The sequence below is a fragment of the Sebastes umbrosus genome, chromosome 14, assembly GCF_015220745.1.
Source record: "Sebastes umbrosus isolate fSebUmb1 chromosome 14, fSebUmb1.pri, whole genome shotgun sequence".
Classification (NCBI taxonomy): Eukaryota; Metazoa; Chordata; class Actinopteri; order Perciformes; family Sebastidae; genus Sebastes; species Sebastes umbrosus.
Genome location: NC_051282.1, coordinates 23,350,232 through 23,375,448, shown reverse-complemented (window position 1 = coordinate 23,375,448; position 25,217 = coordinate 23,350,232). Strand labels below are relative to the sequence as shown.

The window sequence follows — 25,217 nt, the reverse complement described above, 5'->3', positions numbered from 1 at the left end:
GCTAAAACGTGGTTTCCTGGGTGTTTACAGCATCTAAAACTAATTCCCAGTCATGGAGGAAAAGACTTTCAGAATTCATGCTATTTCTGTGCGCACAACAGCTCAGTCAGTGTTTTGTGAACTTGCACAATTGTGTAACGAAACTAGAAATAAGAGAGACATCCATCAAATGTCTGATGTCACAAAGAGATGATTTGGAAAAGATTTAGAATATGAAATTCATTCTTCATTCTTGTAAAAGCAGAATTTACAGTAAACCTGCAAAAAAATCTTCCATCCACCCACTGAGAAACCACAAACTCAAGTTCCAGTTTCAGGTAAAAGTGATTCATGTTCTGAACTGTCCTGGGAAGCAGGAAATGTATTGACAGAGTTGAAATGGTGTCACTACTTTATAGACTTCAAACTCACAAAATCACTCAAAGAAACTGCACAAATTGTACAGAACCAACAGACACCGTTTGTTTCAAATATTTATTTTCCAAGTCCAGAAATGAAAACCACTTCTAACTTTGAAATGTGCTTTACATTTATTAAGAAAACAAAATGTCTTATATGCAAAAAAAAAATAAAAAAATGGTATATACACAATGCTTTTAACCAGAAAGGCACCAAAGACACATGAGCAGTTCCTGCTTCTTGCTGGCTCTATAACAACATAGAAAAACAGGACGTGGATCGACTTGAGAAGACGTGACGTAACAAAAACATGATTAGTTTTTAGTTTTCTCTCACACTGGAACAATCTTTATTTGATGGATAAAAAAGCTAATAAGACAATAGTGGTGTTGTGATAGCTAAAATATATATTATTTATTACATAAATACAATAGTCTTAATGTAGCACATTTTATTTGTGCATTATTTACTCCCTTTTGTGGCTACAGGCTGTCCACTATGTGTGCAAGGGGGGAAGAGCAATGTGAGAACATCCTTAATACAAAGTACAACTTCTGTCAGACTTGAACATGTTATTCATAGAACATACACATTTGTAATAAATTATTTTTAGCATAATTTTCAGGTTGCAACTATTAGAAAACAACAGCTATATCCTGGTTACTGCTATAGATTGAAAATGGACTTAAATGATGATATGGCTGTGATTGTCTGAACGTTAGAGTGTTTGTGTGCATGTGATTTACCACGATGGGAGAGCCGTCTACACGTTTGGTCTCACGAATAGCTGAAAACCAGAAGTGAAACCTCACTCAGGATCTTGAGGCCAACCATGAGCAAAGTGACGGTACCGTACATCTTCGCAAGTGCTAGTAAAGCTAGAAAGTGGCACGCGTGACATGAATGAGAACTGCAGGTCAGTTTTTAACTGGAAAAAAGATAGACATGTGAGGTAACTTCCTCCTAGGTTTTACTGGTATTAACACTCAGTGTAAAGATGGCAGCAGCACTCATCTTCCTCCTCCACCTCTACTTCTTCCTCTCATATTCAGAAGCTAATGCCTTATTAGGCCGTGGGACGAGGCGAGCAATCGTACCGTGATAGTGCCTAAGATCCATGCAACATTGTTTAACCAAAACCAAAACGTTATTGTGACATTATATCAAATGTGGTTTAGGTGGCTTAGGTAACTGGGATTACAATAATGTAATGTAAGCCGTGAGGAACACCATTCCTCTGCCCGTTCGGGGCACCTCTCTCAAGAAATCAAAGCACCTTATTTGGATCACACCGGTGGTCCCGCCCATAGTGCTGTGGCTTCTTTATGATTGGTCCCATGGGAAGAACTGCATACAGTTTGGTGGAGTGACCATTTCTTCTTTTCTTGTTCCTCATTATGTCTGTCATTTGTTTATGTTGATGGTGACATAAGATGTGGGTATGTAGCCTTCGTCCCCATTGTTCCTCCGAACACGGGTCCAGCCGTCCCCTTTGTCCTCCTCCACCACGGCCAGCACCTCCCCCTCCTGCATAGAGATGGTCCCTTCACTGGCACCTGAAAGAGAGACAAACAGGATGGTAGCAAATATCGTTAGACTAGTTTAAAAACCTTTTACTCATGATATGGCTGTAACCTCGCTCTTAATGTAGGTTTTAGAAATCCTTTTCTCCCTATTTTCTTCACAATTGTGAATTATTGATAGGACTACTTGTAGTATTTGCTGATCAAAAGGCAAGCTCCTATAATTTTGAAAACTATATGCATCCACAAATGACAAAAACATAAAAAATACACTTATTTGTCACTGCCAACTAGCACCCTCTAATCTAAGAGTCAGCAACAGACTGCCCGCAAGTCAGCAAAGTCAGCAACAGACTGCCCGCCCCTTCAGGCCTTCCTCCAATTTGTCAAGTTGCAGTTTACATCCATGTCTGTCCAAAATGTCATCACTTTATAATTTGATCCTGTTAGACATTTGTGTGAAATTGTCATAATTAGCATATCAATTCTTGAGTTATGGCCAAAAACGTGTTTTATGAGGTCACAATGACCTTTGACCACCAGATTCTAATCAGTTCATCCTCGAGTCCAAGTGGACGCTTGTGCCAGATGAAATGAAATTCCCTCTAGGCACTCCTGAGATATCGCATTTGTGAGAGTGGGACGGATGTAAGGTCAGTGACCTTAACCTTTGACCCCCTGATCAGTTCATCCTTGAGTCCACTTGGACAATTCTGTGCCAAATCTGAAGAAATTCATTCAAGTCGTTCCTGAGATGATATGAGAATGGGGCAGATATGAGGTCACAGTGACCTTTGACCACTAAATTCTAATCAGTTCATCCTTGAGTCCTGGTGGACGTTTGAGCCAGATATAATGAAATTCCCTCTAAGCGTTCCTTAGATATCGCATTCACGAGAATGGGACGAACGTAAGGTCAGTGACCTTGACCTTTGACCTCCTGATCAGACCATCTTGAGTCCAGGTGGACGTTTGAGCCAAATTTGAGGAAATTCCTTCCAGGCGTTCCTGAGATATCGCGTTCATGAGAACGATACGGACGCACAACCCAAAAACATAAAGCCTCTGGCCGTAGCTGTCGACGGCGCAGAGACAGAAAAACACTCCTCCAACTGTAGAAGTTGTTCACCTACATAACATCAACAATACACCAACAGTAGCAAAAAATACTTTGCATGTTTACAATTCAGAGGAAGGCCACTGATTTCCAGGGAGATAGCTGAAGTTCAGAGGAAACAGACATCCTAATCAGCTAAACAAACAGCTAGTGACATACCAGGGAAGCTGTACATAGCTGTGCATTTCCCAATAGGAGCGGTTACTTCCTCGTCCTCAAAGTCGTCATCAAACTCAGCGTAGATGGCCTGGGAGGGATCAGGAGTGCTTTCATCGGAGTGAGCTCCATCAGGGCTGGAGAGAGAAACAAAAAAACATGTAACATTTCCTGTACAGAGCAGACAACACATCATCTGTCGTCTATTAGTAGAGGTTAGTGTTACCTGAGAACATCGTGAGCTCCGTTGTTGTTGAATGTGTGAGCTTTATAGCGCAACGTTTCCCCTCGACCTCCTGCCTCAGCCAGCCAAGTCTATAAAAGAAAGTTAAAATGAGACCTTGAATAGTTTATTGTGCATTTATTGGTAGATGGATCAAGTTCATGTTCTTTTGTATAGCCCACCTATCACAAAAAAACACCTCAATGGGCTCACCTCATAATATGAATAAACAACAGAGGTCTGGATTACCTCATACTTGTTGACCTCTCCTCTGAGTCGCTCTATATTCTGAGACGTCTGGCTGATTTGGGATGCCAGACTAGCAGGGTCTCCCATCTGAGGATTTTTCTCATAAACATCTTTCATTTTCCCCAGGGCCTCACTGACGAGAGGAGAGAGAGAGAGGAACACGGGAGGAAAGGGGGGTGACTTTCAGGAGAAATCAGCTCCCTGCAGAGCTCAGGGTAAACAATTCAAACCCTCACACAGACACCACAGGGTTATACACACTGATGTGCACCGCATGAATATTGTATCAACACTCCCACCAGAGGAGTTCTAACGGAGATGGTTATTAATACGCAGAAGGATACCCACATATACTGTACACACACACACACACACACACACACACACACACCTCTGATCTACTTCCTTTTGCAGCTCTTTGCAAATTTCTTCGAGCTTCTGTTGTAACCTCTTCCTGCGCTGCTCTGGAGGAAGATGGGCGAAGTCCTCTGTCACCGTAGGCTGCAAGAGTTCACATGAAAGAGGCGTTGTTAACACTGAACTTCAAACTTTCATAACGACAGTAACCATGGGGATAGAAATAAACACCTCAGTCTGCGGTTTGAGTTCAGCTCAAGGGCAATGTTTAACTGACAAAACATTAGTTTCAGATCACCTAGTTACACACTTGTTTTTAGGCTAATTAATAAAGTAAAGCCAGCTAATGTTCAACAGTGAGCTGAACCCAAAACCACCACCCATGGACCAACAAATATGATGGAGCACACTTTAATAACTTTATATTGGGTGATTTTTAAAACTATAAGTTCAAGAAATAAAATCTTGGATGGAAAAAGTGACCCAAGAAAGTGTAGAGACAATAAAGACTACTTTGAAACTCCTCTTGTGATACCAAGCGTCCCTCCCTTGCTTCACCACCAGGGGGCCACCTCTTCAATGCAAACTCAGGAGCCTCTTGCCACATAACATGATGTTCAGGCGTTCAAACACAGAAACTCCTGCAGTTCTTTTTAGTTTTTGTGAGGGGAAAGTTATTATAATGAGCTGTTGTAATGGAGAGGTGGCCGTTTGTATATGTGTCACACAACTGAGACCCCCACACCAGCTTTGTTGTCCATATTACCGTGACCCTCTCTGGAGTAAACTTCTGAGGGGGAAAGAAACAGTATGTGTATAGAAAGATCTCATAATTTAAAAGTTTATAAATGTGGTTCTTGCTTTCCACACTAATGAATAACATGTTATTAAAGAGGACCTATTATGCTTTTGTGCTTTTCCCCTTTCCTTTAGTGTGTTATATCGTTTTTTTGTGCATGTAAAACTTCTGCAAAGTTACAAAAGCCCAAAGTCCACGACAAAGGGAGTTACTCTCCTGAACTGCCTGAAACGTCTTGCTTGAAGTCCTGTCTTTTCTTCTGTAACGTGGTGATGTCACTAAGTAACATATTTGTATAATACCTGATTGGCCAGCTGACCAATCAGAGCAGTCGGTATGAGAAAAGTAAAGCGTTTTATGAACATTAAAGCATGTAAACATGTTCTAGTAGAAAACCCAAAATATAAGTATGCACCTGAAAATCAGCATAATATGTCCTCTTTAAGAATAGCAAAGGAGCCATGTAAGATGTAAAGATCTATGCTACATGTTCAAGTGTTCAAAATGTCATCTAAGGAATTCAGTCATTCACAGGATGATGTGCGAGCCCCGATGAGTGGAGGTTTCCCGACACCCAAACCTTCTCCTCTGATGACTCACCGATCTCCTGAGTGTCCGGAAGGAAGAGATTCTGGGTTTGACTGTCTTATTGATCTCCTTCAAACAGTACGACAGGGGGTCCCGGCCAAACTTGGGGGAAGGGGGTCCGTTAGCAGGCGAGGGGGCGGGGGGTGTGGAGAAAGGTGGGAGCGTGGAGGGAGAGAGCTGGGGTGGGAGCGAGGCCCGAAGTACCAGCACCCGAGCATGAGGTATGCAGGCGGTGTACAGGACGGGAGGGAGAGGGGGGTGGAAGGATAGAAAAAAAAAAGAGGGAAGACGGGGGAAGACAAAAACAACAAGGTGACAAGGGAAAGAAAAAGACACCATCAACACCTTAAAGCACACCACAAAGCCAGGAAGACAACACTGGAGCAAGCCCAGCATGAAAGCACAAACACACATCTGTCTCTTTGGCTCTCATCAACACAGATTTAAAAAAAATAAAAAATACACAAAACAAGACAGCGAGCAACCAACCACAGCTCCCACAAAGGAGCCACAGCAGCCCAACACCTGCAGTCAGGCCAGGTGGGAGGGTATAGTGAGCTTTCAGTGAGGAACCGCGGACTAAACCAAATGTCAAGCGCTTAAAGAAAATGGACCACGGATTGCGATACAAAACACCCACAATGAGTTGATCACGGTAAATTTCCCTGATCTGAGTAATAATGACTATTACATGAGTGAATTGAAAAAGCTGTCTAACTCGCTATCACGGCAGAGAAATGAAAAATAGAGCCTGATTTAAAAAAATAGGTCAACAGGAATTATCAGAAAGAACAGACTCACACAATCTTGCTATTTTTGGCTGGAACGCAGAGGGCCAGCCCTTCACACGCAAGTATGTCACCGAGTGACTGACTGAGTGATGAAGTTACACAATTAGTCGGCCGAGTGTTGGAGTTTCCTCATTGGACGTTGCTCTTTCAAAATTAAAAGGCAGGGAACAGTCCTTTATGCAAATGTTTTCAAAAGTAGATTTTGGTGGATTGTTTAGACGGAATAACAGAAACTCAGACACTCGTTTTTTTTAGTCTTATTTTTTTTTTTATTTTTTTTTTTTATCCTTTTTGATGTTCACTAAAAAAAGATGCGTGTCCTATCTGTGATGCAATAAAAATATTTGTTTCTTGACAAAATGTAAGGTATTGTGATTCCGGTATGTTTAAGTGCCATTTTAAGAGTTTTAATCATATTTTGCTGATTATTGGGATGATGTCGTGAATCACAATCATTTCAGCCAGGATAATCGGGACATGACATTTTCATATCGTCACATGCCAAATGGGAATACTGCAAGGACACAACTTTAATTTAATAGGTCTTCACATCTCGCCCCAATTATCTTAACTACTTACTTGGAAGCAGAAATGAGGATGGAAATTTAAAATATTACCCAGATTGTTTACTGTAAATTTTCTTTACTGAGATTTTTACCCCTAAATGGGTAAAACTGGGCGTATCTAAAATACTTATTATTTCATGGGTTTGCTATGCTCTAAAGTGCCGGTTTATAATAAGAAGATTAGTCATTTTTCTATAGAACAGTTCTCAGATTTCTTTCATAAACGTATACTTTATTTTAATCGTCACATGCAGTTACATGAAATTTGACCCCTGCATTTAACCCATGCTAAACATTAGGAACAGTGAGCTGCTGTGAAGCGCCGGGGAGCAACTTAAGTTCAGTATCTCGCTCAAGGACACTTCAACATGCGGAAAGTATGAGCCGGGAGACAAATGGCAGGTATACTAGCCAAAAATATGAAATAAGACCCATTTTATAAAGAAAAAAACATTCTTTACGCTGAATCAGCCAACTTAATCATTAGCAATCTGTGCAAAAATGCATATTTCACAATTCAACCTGTGTTATCCTTTGACCTATATAGATAAAATATCAATGCATAGATCAGTGCAGTTGCTAAACATTGCCTGCTTAATTACCAAAGTGTGATTTGTACATACAGATTATTTAGGGCTTGATGAATGCCTTGTATGACCTCTTAGAGAGAGGTTAACTTGAAAACACTACACCTCCCTGTGTGTCAGCTGTATGCCTCTGTGGAAAGGTGGGGTCGGGATCTATTAGCTAAATTACACAGGAGGCTGACGTCTTCTGGTCTTCAATAGTGAATGTCTAAAACAGCCCTACGACAAGGTCCCTTGTGTAAATACTGGGAGCTGGAAGCACAGCACTATCATTATGTGAACATCTACTGGCTATGTGCTACTTCTCCTGAGAGTTATGGGACTCTAAGTACAGGAGAGCAGCTAAGAGTGGGGATGTTTAGGGTGGCCAGACGTAAACCAAAAAGCTCACTCAAGCCAATATAGTCAGCCTCCTATTCATACTGCTCTGCAGGCCTAATTGGGAGAGCATGACTGGTGACACAGAGCAGTGTGCCACACACATATACACAGAACAGGAAGAGTGAGCACAGCCAGTATGTAAGACATGCAGAGAGAAGAACAAGCAAACACCGCAGGGAGGAAAGAAGGGGGCGTTTAGTGCTGATGCAGGAGGAGGAGGGGAGGTAGGGGGGGGCCGTGAGCTGGTTAGTGGTCAGCCACTCATATCACCAGACCTCAGCAACCTTTGAGATCCACGACTTGCAAAGTAGTGACCCAAATAGATTCTCGAGACCAAAAAACATCAATGTTGACATTTTTGCATGAATGTGTGGTTGGACCTGATCCAGTTTTTCTGACCTGGCAAACGTGGTGTCACCCCGATCGTTGTTACAAAAGATGTTATTGTGATGAACACACATAATGCTAGGTTCTGGGTAGTATAATAGAAGCAGTGTGTTTGTGGATGCCTGTAGAGGAAAATGCAATGTTGTTTGGGCCCCGTGCTGATGAAAGCACAAGCACAGCAGAATGCTGACTGCCAGTTGACCTATTGGAAACCACGGTGCAGAAGGAGGGAGGATGTGTAGGGGGACGGGGGACGGGGGGGGGGAGAGTCATGCAAAAGGACCAGTTCTAGAAGTGTCGGTGTGTGTGTGAGTTATAATATAATGAAAGAGGTTCATGCATTATTATACTGAGCCATAGAGAAGGTTGTGTATATATGTGTATGTGTGTGTATGTATGTGTGTGTGTGTGTAGCCACAACCACAGGTCCATCCTGAGTGCTCTCTGCAGAGGGGATTTCCTGGCTCCTTCCTGCTGGTTTAAACACTAACATTGATGTGCAGGGAGTCACCCACTAATCTGACTGACTGCCCTCCTGCAGAGCAAATCTGCTGTCGTTGATTATTGATGGAGGGCGTTCGTTGCACAATTACCACAATGCAAGTGAGAGGCCGTGTCGTTAGGCTAGATAAGCCTAATGTGGAAGGTCCTACCTTGCTCTTTTTCCTTAAAAGCCAAAAGTTTTTGCTCCTGTTCTTCCCCATGAACTCTATGGGGCCTTTAGGCGTGCCCAGGCTGCTGTCAGACGAGGCTCGGTTGATGCCCTGACTGTAGTCCTCAAACTCCACATCTCCGGGACGTTCAAAGCCCGACTTGTTCTGCTCTATTACAACCATGGAGTCCTGCATTAGATGCAATTATGGATAAGAGCGATACAGAGTTATTTTCAAACAGATGCACTGTTAAAACATAAAGCCATGCTACACATTAAAATCCATTTAGCATTTTTTTTTTTTTTTTTTTGAGACCAACTCACATTCCTCTCATTAATATTTGTGCCGGCTTTAGTAATGCCTTCCAGGCACTTGCCAATGATAGGCATCACATGCTTCTCCGTGTCTGAGAACAAGATGTAGCCTTGCGCCAACTTCCGTACTCGTCTCTCGTCCAGATCCTGCAGTTTCTGGTGAACAAACACAGCAACAGTTGCTCAGACACACTGACATTAATAGGGCTGAGAGACAATACATAATACATAGTCCATAATACAATGTATATCTCAAAATCAAGCAAGAAGATTAGTTATTTATGATTATGAAGAGGTCAGAACTCAAGCAACACTTGTAGAGTTTTGACCACGTCAGACTTTTTTCCTACTCCATGCACCTTGAAGAAGCTGAAGTTGTGCCAGAAACCCCCAATCTGCTTCTACAGTTACAGTATTTATGATTATAAAATATATTTGTTCATACTCTGATGAAAGCTTCAAAGCCAAAACTTTAACTTGGAACATTTATTTCTGTTTAAAAAAAACCCCAAATGAATTGTGTGTCAGTATGATTCATACTTGAATGCATAAAATAATATTTTATCATTTTTGTAACATTGTAATAGCGTGCTATCTTGGCCAGGTCTTCCTCAAAAAAGAGATTTTAGATGTAGAATGTATTACAAAATGCGGGGAAATTTATTACATATTGCATTGAGACTGTTTATTAGATAATGCTGTAGATTATTATTTAATGCGGTGTTATTACATAATGTGCATGCCATTCAAGTCATTTATTATTTATAGTTCTTTGTACCAAAGAAATCTGTTTAAAAATATTTTGGCAAACTATAACCAGTTATTCCTGCACCACATCTAAACAACTAACATAAGTGGTGAGTAATAGCGTCGCTAATAGCGTCGCCAGATGTAATTGACTTACATTGAATATGAGTGGCATGTCATTAAAATAGAACTGGTTCTGCTCCTTGTTGTACTTCTGCAGCTGTGCGGCGTAGTCATTCTTACATTCCTCTGCTACATGTGTCCTCATATGAGCTTGCTGTTTGGCCTGGAAACAAACATACCACACACACACAGCAAACAGGTTAACCAAGTGGATCTGATTCTACTATTCATCACGGTAAATAGTCCTTAAAGTGATTGGTTACTTTTTCAACGTCGGCTTTTGTGGCATTGATGTCTTGATCCGTCTTCTCGGCATACTGTGCTGCCCTCTCTGCTTCTCTCCACTCCCTTTCAAAGCGCTTTTTACTCTGGAGTGCAGAAAGAGAAGACAGGTAGAAGAGAAAAGGAGGAAGACCATGTTCAGTTCAATCAGCTAAGTGAGGCCTGAATGAAATATGAGGAGGTTTTACTATTTTGAGCAAAGCATTTTTCACTGTCTTTCAAAAAGAAAGGCGGATAGGGGAGGGGACATCTCAAATCATAACCTAACAGGTCTTGGATTGATGATAGTAGGAGTCGAAAAAGGGGAACTGCTTTCCAATCTGTCCATCTGTTTTTACTATAGCCAAATATACCGTAGCCACCTGGCCAGCCACATTGAGCCATTTGCCTACAGAGAACTTTTCATAATGAACCCAACACAAAGACAAAACAGACTCTAAAAATATATCTACTAGCTTTGCTTATCACAATAAAAATGTAAAAATGAAATATGACGCCCCTTCAGGAAAAAGTTTAAACTTCTGTGTGTGCAGACTTACACTGTCGAGCTGCTTGTAGGTGCTCTCCAAACTCTGCTGGGCCCTCTTGGCCTCCATCAGATACTGCAGACATTCATAAAAATAGACCCAAGTGAGAGGAGGGAAAGAAGCAGGTCAGATGACAGAGAGAGAGAGAGATAGCCATGTGCAGCAGGGGCAGACACTGAATAAACAATGACCTCCAGAAGCAACACAAGAAAACAAATACCAGTGTGTCTGCTTGAGACATCACGTCTGCAGCGAGAGCCTGTACACAGCTGGCTGCAGTGTTCTGCAACACCAGTGGGACAGAGCCAATGCATTCCTCACAGAGAAATGGCATTGCTCAGGCCATGCCTCTCCCTGGAGACACTGAGTAAGTAAGGCTTCCTTCCTGCCACAACAGTGAGATCTCCCTTAAATCTCCCTCAATTCTCCTCCCACCCGTTACAGTACACTCCTCCTAAGCAGAGAGTGCTGTAGACTCCAATGAAAATCCTATTTGGCTTGTTCTCAGGCTGCTGTTGTGCTGCAGGCACAGACTAGTAAATACACTCTAGAGCTGCAGCGATTAGTAGACTAATCGATTAGTAGACTAATCGATCCGACAGAAACTTAATCTGAAACTATTGTGATAATTGACTAATCAGGAATGAGTCCTTAAACCCAGAAATGACTTAGCGTTTTAGCACTTCCGGTTCCCACGTCTGGAAGTCAATGGGTTTTTAGTTAGATGCCTGAAATAAGGTCTGTGGTTAACACAAGCTGAAGAGATTTGAACGTTTTGTTCTACGACATAAAATTCGTCAGTAAATATCCCACTCGTGAATTTTGAAGCCTTCATGTGTCTTAAAAGAAGCGGTTGCTAACAAGTGGCTGTATGAGACTACTAAACATCACCGCGCCAGCTCGTCTGCCGTTACAGCCTCGTTGTGGTGTATGTTTGGTTATAGCCTAACGTTAGCTTTTTACTTCTGGCGATTGCATTCACACTTCAAAACTCATAGAAGTGGTGTTCATTTGTGGAGATCATCAGAACGTGTAATGTGTATAAACGTGTGTTTGCCACAAAGTTTATTTTCTGCAATAATCCAAAACCCAATGGAAAAATCACAGTGGCATTTTGTCGAAGGGAACCAGGGCGATGCTAACTTACAAAAATACGTCATCCCCGGAGCACTCTATTACGTTGTCTAAATTGATAACAAGCACATACTAACTAATTTTCTCATCAAACTCAGTTAAATCAAACTAACTCTTAATCTGAGTACTCTGTATTTGTGTACATGAATGTCAACATATAGTGTGTAGTTGGAAATATTTATTATTTTTTTTCTCTTTAATTTCACGTGAAACTGTTATGTTCATTTTGTACTAAAGTTCTTTATTAAATGAGAAAATACTCCGTACTTTTTATCTGACAAGTTTTTAATTCACACAAAAATATACTTTTCCATGTGGTTATTTCATATAGACTATTTATTGAATTACCAGAATCTGAATATATATCGTGATATTTATCGTTATCAAGATATGAAATGACCTATATCGGGATAGAAGACTTTGGCAATATTGCCCAGCCCTTTTTATATTATAGTTAATTGAATATCATTGGGTTGAAGTATCCTTGGGCTCTAGGACATTGTGATGGGCATTTGTTTTCTACTGTTTTCTAGACCAAACAGTTATAACAACATATATAATAATCAGCAGATTGATTGATTAAAAAAAACAACTGTTAGTCGCACCTTTAATACATTCAATGGGACTCAATCACTGTATCAACGTAAAGCACAAATGGCCCAAAACCCCATTACAACATAGTTGACAAGCTACAGATGAGGGTGTATTAGAGGGTAGACAACAAGGCTCAAACACAACATTTTACCAGTGATAACATGCCTAATTCAATTTATTTGGTATATTTGAGTCGCAGCTGTAAAGATGGCCTTCAACCAGCCGGACCCAATGCACTCGTGGTCCACTCACCGTCTTTCGCTCCAGCTTGAGCTCTTGTAGGTACTTGGTGAGATCGATGCAGATGTTCATCATCATGTTCTCAGCGATTAGCTCTCTCTGCCCCGCGTAGTCGTTCGTCTCATTCAGTATGTCCAAAAAAGACTGGTAGCTGGAGAACCTACCATTTAGGAGGAGGAGGAGGAGAGAGGAAAGGGTGGAGAAATAAAAACACAATGATGGGACCACTGATAAGATGATACATACGCAGGGTCAAAGAGAAATCAGCAGTGGGCCAAGTCATAATAAAAGGTCATGACTTCCTTATTCCTGCTTCCTTCTAGGGGCGTTTAAACAGAAAACCCACACTACAGCAAATGAAACTAATGACAAGACAGTTTGATATTATTTGCAGGTCAGTTCTGTTTCGTTTGTTAGTTCCCTCAGTGAGAGCTTAACAAGCTATTGGATGGCTACAGGATGTAAATCCACAATTTTAGCCAAAATCATTTCACAGCTAAATGTGATAACTTAAAGGGGACATATCATGCTCATTTTCAGGTTCATACTTGTATTTTGGGTTTCTACTAGAACATGTTTATATGCTTTAATGTTCAAAAAAGACATTATTTTTCTCATACTGTCTGTCTGAATATACCTGTATTCACCCTCTGTCTGAAACGCTCCATTTTAGCGCCTGTCTCTTTAAGACCCCCTCCAGAAAAAGTCCAGTCTGCTCTGATTGGCTTACGAGAAAAATATGTTGCACCTTTGCAAATGTAGTTCTCAAGCTGTGGGCGATATATTCTAAAGAGACTGCAGGTGCGATACGTATTGTGATACAGGGGTAACGATTCTATATATTGTGATATATTTGGATTTTTTAATCTAATTTTAGGAAAACTGTCATCGTATAAACAACACACCATTTTAGAATAGGCAAAAATAAAGTTTTACTGCATGCTAAAAACCGCATGGTTTTTGCCCAAAACTGCATGAGGTTAGCATAAAGTGGGCATGTCTGTAAAGGGGAGACTCGTAGTTGCCCATAGAACCCATTTTTATTCACATATCTTGAGGTCAGAGATAATAACAAATATAATATCACAATACTCATGTGTATCAATATTTTGTGTGACATAGAAAGGAGAGCCAAATCTGAATGGCTTGGTGAATCTCATGTTTTCTGATCTAAGCAGCCCACAAAAAACTGACTGGGTGTTCTTATTTCACAGTTTCTTTATGAGCACAAGAACTGAAAAGGTGAGTTTTTCATGTTACGTCTCCTTTATAGAAAAAGTAAAAACTGAACCTCAAAAGTCTTCAATCATCTTTGAGTTTTCTTTGAAAATATGCTTTGCAAAGGCTCACCTGCACTCTGGTTCATCTTTGCCGCTTCGTTTCAGGTTGTATTTCTTTGAAAGGTTTCTGTGGGCAGTGAAAGTGCATCAAACGAATGGGCAGACAAAAAGTCAATGAGGAAAAGATGAATGACAGCTGACTAAATTTAACTATTTTTATGCAACCATTGTATTATACAATAGGATTAAAAACAGCCGTCCTCTATGAACACATTAAAATAGCTTTTCTTCCTTCTTTCACTCTCTCCCTCTCTGACCACATCCTGTCTATCATGTGCCAGTCTGCTCCCACTTCCTCTGCTCTCTGGCAAAGCTCAGCACTACAACACATGTGTGCCTGGAGACCGGGAGACAACTGGGAGAGGGAGCACACACTCTGCAGCTGGAGAATGAGGCCAGTGTTTCAGAGACAAGTTACATTCTGTCCCAAAGTAGTCATAAGACCCCACAAACATTTCATAAACAGCGTTTTCAACATGCACACATTCAAACACACACATGCTGACACAAGCTGCTTTGAGCAACACAGAGAAAGCGCTGGAGAGCGACGAACGAGAGCGAGGCCTACCTCAGTTGTTTGGCATAGTTCTGCTCAACCTCTGTCCGCTCCTTCACAAATTTCACATACTTCTCCACCAGCTCCAGGCCAGACTGTGTGTGCTTCTCAATGATGTCATATTGGTCCTGGAGAAAGAAGCATGAGAGGCGAATAAGGAAAAGTCATTAAGCCAACCCTCCGCAGGTCAGGATATGGAACATGTGTTAACTTCTGGGTAATAACTGGGACGTTCCTCTGGTTGAGTTTGAGGTCATCTGAACGAGACTTGAATGGAGGGTAATAAACTAAACACATTAGCGTTTGTTCCTGCATGTTGGATTCCACAAACGCTCTCCACATGTGCACAAAATCTTGGCAATGATCTTTAAACTTCCGCCTAGCTTTAAAATCACAGGGCGCCCACGTTGTTGAAGAGAGAGGACAGACGAAGGACACGGGGTCACAACAGGAGTCACAGGCAGGAAAAAAGAGGTGCTCTTCTGATGCTTATGTTGAGAACAATGTGACATAATGTGAATTACATCAAATGAGCTTTACAGATTCCTTATTAAAGCTAGGGTTGGCAACGTTCTTCAAAAGCATTTTTTTGTTATATTTGTTGAAATTCTCATTACATCATGACAGCAGTCAATAAATCAAATGCGACAAAAAAAAAAAAAAAATCAGTGGCTGTCGCAGGACTGTAATAAACCTTGAGATGCGATACCATTTTTTCCTTCCCGATACAAATTCCGATACCTGAACTTGCTGACCATGTATGGATAATGGACAGTAGTTGCTAGGGGCAGCCTTGATACATCCAGAACGACAGCACAGTGAGGGAGAAGAATTGATTTCCGGTTAAGCAAGATGATTTGTTTTCTGGGTTAATAAATGATGGTATCGGATCAGTGCATAGAGCATTGCGCGTCACCAGAGTTTTCCACAAGCTGCTAGCTTTACAGCTGTCCTTACTAACAATAGCCATGTTCGTTGTTTACGTTCATGATGATCATTTTGGGAGAGTGGCTTTGGAGGGAGGACTGTCAGTGTTGCCAACTTGGCGGTTTTTCAGCTGGATAATTTCTAAAATCTAGTGTACTCTTTCTAGTTTCTCAACATTACCGACCCTAGCTTTATTGAAGGCTATCTTATTTACCTATTTCATGACTTGTTTCAATCTCCTCAACCCCTCTGGCACAGTGAAACTGAATTTGCTGACCTTTCCTTTTCTTATTGGACAGTATGACGGAGGTATATTGTGTTTCTCTTCCTCTTTTGTTCCTTATTTGGTACTAAAGCACTTTATGACACCTCCAAGCTCAGACACGTCTGTTATGTGATGATATCTTAGCCAATATTCTCTCACTCTAGACTCGGAAATAATCCCCCCAGGCTTTCATAGCTGCGGTCTTTAGTATTGAGGAGGGGGGGGGGGGCACGTTGAAAGGGGATTCCTGACGAGTTGGGCCATGTTCTTCTGCACCCTTCCTGCGCTTCAGGTAAAACAAAAGAGGCAAAAGCCAAATGAATGAGACAACGTTTAGCTTAATCACAGGGTTAAGAAGGCTGAGACGATGCATCACCACAATGTCATCTAACCCACTGGTTCTCAACCTGGGGGTCCCGATCCCCACTAAGGGTCGTCAAGGATTCACAGATGGTTGCAAGGCCTTCTTGATTTTAAGGGGTGTAAGACAACTTATTGCAAAAATATACAGTTGTATTAATATTTAAGATATAAACAGGATAAGGGCATGGTGAAGACCTGAACACAAGTTATATTCACAGAGCCTTCCCTCTCTGCTAAACAGCCTCGTCCTGCAGTAGAAAAGTCTGCAGTTAAAACAACCAAAGAGCTGATAGAACAATGGCCAAGCGTCAGAGTGAAGAAAACACTGAATTTGTCAAAAAAGAAACCTTTGTGATTGTTAAATTAGAGAAAACACTTAATACAGACAACAAATTGGATGAAAAGTTCCTAAAAATAACATGAAAACTCATCTTTGATTCAATATTCACAGGAAATAATCACAAATGTCCTGCTGTTATTGCGTTCACTATTTGGGTTAATTGTACAGTTTATCAGTTGTTCTATGCTGTTATTGTTACGCATTGAATATAATATGAAATATCCATAGAATATGTCACTTAGTCAGGGGTCGTCAGTTTACTAAATGATATAAAAAAAGAGTCCCTAAAGGAAAAAGGTTGGAAACCAGTGATCTAACCAAAAGGCAGCGTTAGAGGTTTAACTTTAGAGTCAATCAGTTAATGACGGAGCAGAGAATAATGAGAGTCAATACAGCCAACTTACAACTACAGATTTTCCAGTTTCCAGTGGTGCTTGTATTAACAACAGATTTTCCTCTTAGATGTGGAAAATACTTGTCCTGCATTTGACTTGAGAGAAGAAAAGTAGTAAAATAACCAAACGGCAGGGTTTTGGGGCAATACTTTGTTCAAATGTAGCCCTCATAAAGTGTAAAAAAGTGACCATTTATGTATTCATTATGTACAGTAGTTGTAGTGCCATCCAACCCAACAACCTCACCACATCAACAGAACACAAGACTAAGGCTGCAATTATCTACACCGACTATAAAACACACTGAATCTAGGATTAGATTCAGAATTGGTGAAAAGTTAATGTGCCTCAAACTATAACTATAACCAACCTATAAAATAACCAAGCATTAAAGGCAGCAGGGCTCAAAATCTGATTGAAAATACAGTTGAATTGGTGTAAGCATAAGGGAGCACAGCTGGTAACATGCAGTGCCGGCTGGTCGAGGCCTAACCGACAGAAGTTCTGTTGTCAGACTCTCAGGAGCTTTTATACAACCAACTGTAACATGGCAAGATGTGTTAAATGAGGAATGTTTACATGCATTAAACTAGTGGCATCAGGGAAAACATCTGAATGTTTCAAATTCTTGATTATAGATTAATTGCATGACTAAGTGGAGATTATGCATCATATTATGGAACGATACTGCACGCATCTCTTGATACGGGCACAAATCTATTATTTGCATACTCCGTTTCAGGACTGCTGATCAGTCTGTGGCAGTGGGTGCAAAAAAAGGTCAACTACTGTGGAGATTGATGGGGAAATTGTTAGGAAAGCTGATGTGGGTGTAGCGTCTGTGTCGTTTGGACAGCAGGGAGGTCCCCAAACCAGTATTTTGTCTCCCACTTCAAGAGATCCCACTCTGAGTATCTCGTGCCAATACCGAGTCCCATTCCAATATTTACATCTTTACAGTTGCACAATGCGTACCTAACAATGTTGATCAAACAGATTCAGGTAGAATAATCTAGACAACTGAACACTTCTGCATTCAGATAAAACGCCCTGCAGAACAGCTGTCCTCTAATGGCTTCCCATCCTTTAATAAACAGATTATTTTGGGAGTGTCAGTCTATGTCCTGATGCCTTTCTCTAGAACAACGAGGAGGACATTGTTTCCCAGCGTGGTGTCACCCATCATTGAGTCTACAGTTTTCACACCAGGGAAGAAACAACACATATTACTGTATTGGATTGTCCTATTCTTTTTGTTCCAATAATAAAAATAGTATTTCAGAAACATCTCACAGGATTACAGATGATGGAAGTAGTTGAGTGAATGGAGCCTACTGTACCTATTTGTGCCACAATTAAAGATGTTTAGGGGTGTCCTCAACCAAAGAAATTCTTAGTCAACTACCACTCGTCACTTTTGTCGACTAATCGTTTAGTTGATTTAATCAACAGATCTATAAAACTGAGGTTCTCCACAAAGAATCACACAAAAGCACCACTTTAAATCTTGTGTTTACCAGATGTGCTCATAAGCTTCTTAGAAATAAATCATTCAGCATGAAAAAAGCATAAAAAACGACTAAAGAAATCTTAGTCAACTAAGACCAAAACGACCAATCAGTCGACTTATCGACTAACAGGGGGCAGCCATAAAGATTTTCTTTTGTTTTTTGTGTGATCAAACTATTGGAGTAAATTGATTATACAAGGATGTTGTCAAGCTACACATCATTGTATCTGTCACTTATCAGCCCAGTAATTCAATGAAGGAATGCTAACTTTACCAAAAGAATCAGCAATCAGCATCCTTTTGTTTGACATGAATTGAGAAACTGATGTGAGAAGCAACTGACAGCACAGCTGAAGAGACACAAAAACAAAGTTTTTCACACTTAAAAACTATGAAAAATCATATCAAACGTTAGTAAAGAAAAAATGTCTACTGACTGAATTGATTACCCCTCGTGTAGTAAACTCAAACTTTAAATTAAAATGTTCTGGGTTATATATTTCTACTCATTTTGACAAAGAAGTTGTATGTTGACTGTTTCTTCTATGTACGCACATCATATGTTTCTCAGCATTCCTGAAAAAGAACGAGCCTCGGATGAACTCATAATGTGCTCTTTTATAAATGGCAGACAAAGTAGCATCTGATGATCTCCATAAATTAACTGCTTAATTCAAAACAAGAGTGCTCCAATTAGAGAAAAGCCAACCTCATTAAAGTGTCTTAAAAACACATTGAGATAGCTTTCAAGGACGTAATCATTGTCTTGTCAAACACCAGTGGCTGTCACACTGCTGAGATTTATAACCATCCAAAGCCACAGTTAAAAATGATCTTTATAGGTCCCTGTGGACTGGGTTTGTACTGAACTGATTGTCATAAATCATAAACGGTTTGCGTAGGAGTCTGAATCTGATGTTTCTGATAAAACATCCTGGCTATTTCATTATTACTTCAGCCCTCCTTCCATACTTGTACTACATATAATGTAGACATTTTGAGAAGCTTTTACATACTGTAACCATAGACTGTATATAAAGATGGACAACACGTCTTCACTTAGTCCAACTGTACAGAAGTGAAGCCAAAATATCCCGGATACAGGAGCTGCCTTCTTGAGATTTTGACGTCATTTGGAGCCAGAGTCTGCGTGGTAATGATCGGGTGATGGAGTAGGGGTATCGAGGTCACCCGCCTGAACCAATCGCGAGCCGAGTACAGCCACAGCTGGTCAGCCAAAGAGACTCTACAACTTTTAGGACCTAATTATTTAAATAAGGGCTATTCAAGTGTTTGTACAAAAAAAATTATCTGCTGATTGACGTACATCTCTTTCCCAATGTAAGTCTATGGGGAAAATTATTTTTGGGCCCAATGGCATCATGTGACGGACACGGAAATTGTAGTACCGCCATTTGGCCACTACGAAAATTTGCTTCAAAGCCCAGCGCTCTTCCAGGGGGCTTGGCCTCCACTCATTTCACCATTTTTTATGACTAAGTTAAAGATTGTAGTTCTGCCATGGTAGTTATATAACTTTCAAACAAAGAAAGCCATAACTTATTTTTGTGGCACAGATTTCAGCGAGGGGGTGCTACATCCTGTTTCAAAATTGAGGTCTTAAAGTTCCTATCTAAACCTAGCAAGCATCCAACATGCCCTTTACAATCCATCTTCCAATACTTCCAGTAATACCATAGAGTTTGAATGCCACATAACTTCAAAAGGAGTCACCCTGAAAGTCACCGACCGACAAGGCTTGGGTGGATGTTTCAGCCCTGAGTCACCCTGTCTTGTAGAGAATCAGGGGCCTGGCCCGACCAGACCTGCCAGCCACTGTGGTTCTCACGGTTGGCCTGGAAGCTCTCACTATCACGGTTAATGCTTTAGACACACTGATCTTGCACTCTGCAAACATGTGCCTTAAAATAGCCGCTGGATTAACGACAATCAGGAGACAGATGCCATTGGGCTGACTTGGCCCAAGGGACGACTCTCTCAACCAAACATAAACAGAGTAATGACTGCAGGGCTTTGTCTAAGAGGACAGGTGAGACTATAGCCAAATAAACTTTGAATGAAATCATGTATTTCACATCACCTGAAGAAAGAATACCGTCTTTTGTGTGGAGAGTTTGCAGTAACACGACTTCATGCCACACGAGATAGTGCCTCTGATTAATACTGGATGTTTCTCTGACTCGATCAAAGTAGGGCAAAACTAATTAGGCTGTTGCACCACCAGCAGCATGTAGGATGGGAAAGGGACAGGGGAAGAGGCCTAGGGGGAGACTTTGTAATGAGGTCACAACCTCCCTATCCTCATCTTTGCAATGCTCCATTTTACATATCCAGGTTCCCTGAGAATGTTTGCAACTGTGTGGCTTCATTGCCATGGCGCTGCCATCAAGGTAATATGTTATATGTTGGGATTTGTTTAGATTCTGGATAGTGTCACTACCGTTACCAGGAAATGGCTCACTGTTTCATATTTTACAGACTGTAGCACCCTGATTTGTTTTGACCTAAAAAACAGCAGGTCTTCTTCACCGAGTCCGCCATGTTTCTACAGTAGCCCAGAACGGACAAACCTAACACTGGCTCGAGAGAGAGGGAGCCTTTCACATTTTTACGTTACCTAAAGGCCACCATACTTCTCCCAATACGCTTGTGAAACTGCGGTAACATGGCAGAGTGCAAAACTGTGTGACAGAGTGCAAAACCAGCTGCTCTCTGACTTCCATCCATCCATTATCTGTAACCGCTTATCCTATTCAGGGTCGCAGAGGGGGTTGTAGCCGATCCCAGCTGACATTGGGCGAAGGCGAGGTACACCCTGGACAGGTCGCCAGCCTATCACAGGCCTGACACATAGAGAGAGACAACCATTCACGCTTACATTCACACATACAGATTCATAGAATCTCGAATAGAATAGAATCGATATAGATTCAACAATTAACCTAACATGCATGTCTTTGGACTGTGGGAGGAAGCCGGAGAACCCGGAGAAAACCCACGTTACCACGGGGAGAACATGCAAACTCCACACAAGCCAGATTCGAACCTGTGTCCCTCTTGCTGTGAGGCGACAGTGCTAACCACTGCACCACCGTGCATCCTCAAAAACTGATGCTATCACACTGACTGATGCTGGCAGAATTCACTGGTGTTATTCAAATCATGAATGACTCAACTCAAAGGAACAGTGTGTAACATTTCTGTGGATCTATTAATAGAAATGGATATTCATAATTATGTTTTCAGTTGTGTATAATCACCTGAAATTAAGAATCATGTTTTTGTTAGCTTAGAATGAGCCCTTTATATCTACATAGGGAGAGGGTCCTCTTCACGAAGTCCGCCATGTAGCCCAGAACGGACAAACCAAACACTGACTCTAGCGAGAGCCTTTTGCATTTTTAACATTACCTGAAGGCCAATGTGGGTCTCCAACACGCTTATGAAACTGCTGTAACATGAGCTGCAGAGTGCAAAACCGTAGTACCGCCAAACGCCATCTGACTTGCGTTGCTCCTAAAGTTATTATGGTAAGGATGACCTCTGAGCAATGCAAACAGCGTTACCATGGCTTTGCACTCTGAGGCTCATGTTACTTCAGTCTTTGAAAGGGAGGAGTGAACGGAGGGGTACCGAGTCGGTTGCAATCTGCAACCACACTACTAGATGGCGCTAAATCCTACACACTGTCCCTTTAAGAGCTGGAGACTTGTTTCCGTATTAACAATTTTAACTGACTTCTTAAATCCTGAACTATTTATCTGAAATTGAGACGTATAATAATCTTTTCAAAAATCAGTCATGGCAGTCACCATGAAAACCACCATAAAAAACTGAAAACATGAAAATTACCATGAAAATTACCAGCTGAAGCAGTTTATTTTTATTGCTATAATCAGTCAGCCCAATAAAGAAAATGTCCTAAGGAATCTATTTATCTAAATCACTCAATCCAACAAATCACACCTTATTGTTAGATCAGTCTGTTGAGTAAATAACCATGATGCCACTCAGGTAGACACATGATGCACTTCCATCAGTGATGAAGCCTGTTGTCAAGGTAGATGACAGCATCTGATTTCATCACTATGGAGGCAAGGAGTGCCAGACTGTAAACAGTGAGGCATCCCACTGGGTACAACCCACCTCAGCACACTTTAAACAAAGCCTTTGTATATGCAGAATGAATAGTATTATGACACAATGTTCAGCCTGGTATTAAAATGAATAGTTGTTAAGAGTATGTCCATGATATGTCCATGATGATTGCCAGTCTTACAGGACATTTGATATCTAGAAATTGGACTTGTTGTCCAAGTTTTGATTTAGTACTTCCAGATATGAGTAGCAGAAGGGGATTTATGTCTGAAGTTAGGAAGAAACTGACTCTTTTCTTTACAATGCAATAATTTGAATTTAAAGGTCCCATATCGTGCTCATTTTCAGGTTCATACTTGTATTTTGTGTTTCTACTAGAACATGTTTACATGCTGTAATTTAAAAAAAAAAACTTTATTTTCGTCATACTGTCAGCCTGAATATGCCTGTATTTATATCCTGTCTGAAACGCTCCGTTTTGGCGCATTTCGACGGAATTGCGACAGAGCGTTGCTAGGCAACAGCTTGGGTCCATGTGTACTTCCTGTCAGCTGATGGTCATTCACATTTACACTGCAGCCAGGAAATAAACTGGGACACATTTAGAATGATTACATTTAAATCTGTGTAAAGGGTCTAAAATATTGTATATTTGTGACATCACAAATGGGACAGAAATCCTGACGGCTTGTTTCAAATGCAGAGCTTCTTCTGATTACGGGCTGTGTGTATTTCCCTGTGGATCGAGTGTTTCGATACTTTCACAGTATTTATTATAGGACTTAAGCCTGCTTTATAATAATAATTAAAAAAAACATGAAAATCGCATTTATTTTTTTATAATATGGGACCTTTAAGCAACTTTACAGCTACAGTTCTTCTCGCTCACTGCACACATCACACTATAAAAACTAGTGGAGTAAACAAAAAAAAAAAAAGCCAGACATCCAATCGATATGCAAACGTGCATCCAAGATTAACTGCTTCAATTTGCACACAAAAAAGAGCAACATGTTTGTAAAGTGGTGCTTCAGTTTTTATCCCACTCTTTTGTTTCAACTACTAAAACTGTCCGAAAATGGAACCGTGTTCGTGAACGCAGCACTTCTTCAGCCTTTCGTTAATTCCTCACCAACATGACGGTTAGTTAGCCGACTCTCTCAGCGGGAAACCCGCATTATTTCCATCTTGACAACTAGTTACTTCAAACCAAAGCAAAGCCAAGATGATGGACTCACCCAAAGCTCTGTGCCCCAGTCCATGTTCAGCTTGTCGGTTCAAGCTCGTCTGACTATCCCGAATACAAAGAAAACTTCTCCAAAGTTTATCCCAGCAGCAGCAGCCCGGGAGGACGAAGACTATATATAATCCCGAGGTGATAAATCAGTCGTAACCACTAGCTACGGCAATCCGGTTCTGATTCCTTCAGCAAATAATGTAAACCAGCTTCATAATTAGCTAATTAAACTAGAGATGGCAGTCGTTAGTCTGGTTTGTCCAGATATTTTTCATAGCGAAGGAAAGAGGGATAAACTAGCTTTCATATCCGCGTCACTCCCAAATCCTTAAAGTCTTAAAGGGGCAGTGCACCAAACCACAAGTGGACACAGACAGGGCTGTGCTGCAATCCTGGCAGATTTCTTTTTTTTCATTTTGTTTTTCATTTATTTGGTTTTACTCAGACATTAACATAAATATATTTATTTATTTATTTATTTATCTGTTTATTTATTTATTTATTTATTTTTCCTTTATTTGATTTTACTCAGACATTTACATAAACATATTTATTTATTTATTTATTTATTTATTTATTTATTTATCTATTTATTTATTTATTTATTTATATATTTTTACTTTATTTGGTTTTACTCAGACATTTACATAAACATAATTATTTATTTATTTATCTATCTATTTATTTATTTATTTATTTATTTATTTATCTATTTATTTATTTATTTATTTATTTATTTCCACATATATAAAACTGCACAAAATCTAGTCAATGAAAATAAAACAAGAAATGTGTCAGAAGAGCTCAAGAAGCCACAGGCTTATTTATACAAAGGACTTCCCCTCAACCCCAGAAGAAAAAAAAACAATAACAAAAAAGGAAGAAAGATCTAAACTAACATAATTTTAAAAATACAACCAAAGTTAAACAACAACAAGAAATACACAAAATGTGCAGAAAAACCAAACCAAACAGTGGAAAACAATCCAATAAAAACAATGAAATACATAAAAAAAACAGAACAGAAGAAGAGAAAATATATCTAAACATATCAAAAGATAATTAGACATCATTAATTAAATGTCATGATAATTTCCTTTTAAAATGTTCTAAGGATAACGAGCTCTTGATAACATGTATTTTACTACTGAACAGTAGCACTAAATGAATGCAGCGCTGTGGATTGTTTTATGGATGTTTTTAGGTTGTTTTATAATTTTATTCTCAGGTATTGTCTTATTTATTGTAGTATTTATCAGCTGTACTATTTATAGATTTTAAGGGCTGAGAGAGAGAGCCAGGGTAAAATGCATTTCATTGCATTTCACTGTACACTGTACTTTTAAATGCATATGACAAATAAACTTGAAACTTGAAACTTGAAACTTAAACATACTTAATTAGATACAAATATGAAGTGAACCAACT

General features: G+C 40.2%; 1 protein-coding gene across 7 annotated transcripts; it reads right to left on the bottom strand.

Annotated features, from left to right (window-relative positions):
* Positions 1-460: 460 nt before the first annotated feature.
* On the bottom strand, positions 461-24,186 carry trip10a (thyroid hormone receptor interactor 10a). 7 transcript variants are annotated; one of them, XR_005209946.1, is made up of 17 exons: positions 23,791-24,186; positions 14,646-14,761; positions 14,088-14,144; positions 12,750-12,897; positions 10,782-10,844; positions 10,224-10,328; positions 9,995-10,123; positions 9,100-9,246; positions 8,777-8,965; positions 5,424-5,588; positions 4,791-4,814; positions 4,059-4,168; positions 3,668-3,800; positions 3,422-3,510; positions 3,199-3,332; positions 1,146-1,955; positions 461-648 (listed from the first exon to the last, which is right to left on the bottom strand). XR_005209946.1 is itself a non-coding variant. In XM_037792571.1 (16 exons), the coding sequence occupies exons 1-16, from the start codon at positions 23,812-23,814 to the stop codon at positions 1,804-1,806; spliced, it is 1,785 nt and encodes a 594-aa protein (XP_037648499.1). In that variant the 5' UTR covers positions 23,815-24,186; the 3' UTR covers positions 461-1,803. The 7 variants fall into 7 exon arrangements, 5 of the variants coding, with proteins under 5 accessions (XP_037648499.1, XP_037648500.1, XP_037648501.1 ...); XR_005209945.1 differs by having other exon boundaries at positions 461-1,186; positions 1,676-1,955; XM_037792571.1 differs by having other exon boundaries at positions 461-1,955.
* Positions 24,187-25,217: the final 1,031 nt, after the last annotated feature.

Bases quoted from the DNA above. Each gene is read 5' to 3' on its own strand.
- trip10a (XM_037792571.1), bottom strand. From the start codon at position 23,814: ATGGACTGGGGCACAGAGCTTTGG. The intron at 12,898-14,087 runs GTGAGCCTTTGC...CCTAAATGGTAG, and splicing joins AAAGATGAACCAGAGTGCAG to GTTCTCCAGCTACCAGTCTT. The intron at 3,511-3,667 runs GTAATCCAGACC...TTTCTTTTATAG, and splicing joins GAGAGGTCAACAAGTATGAG to ACTTGGCTGGCTGAGGCAGG.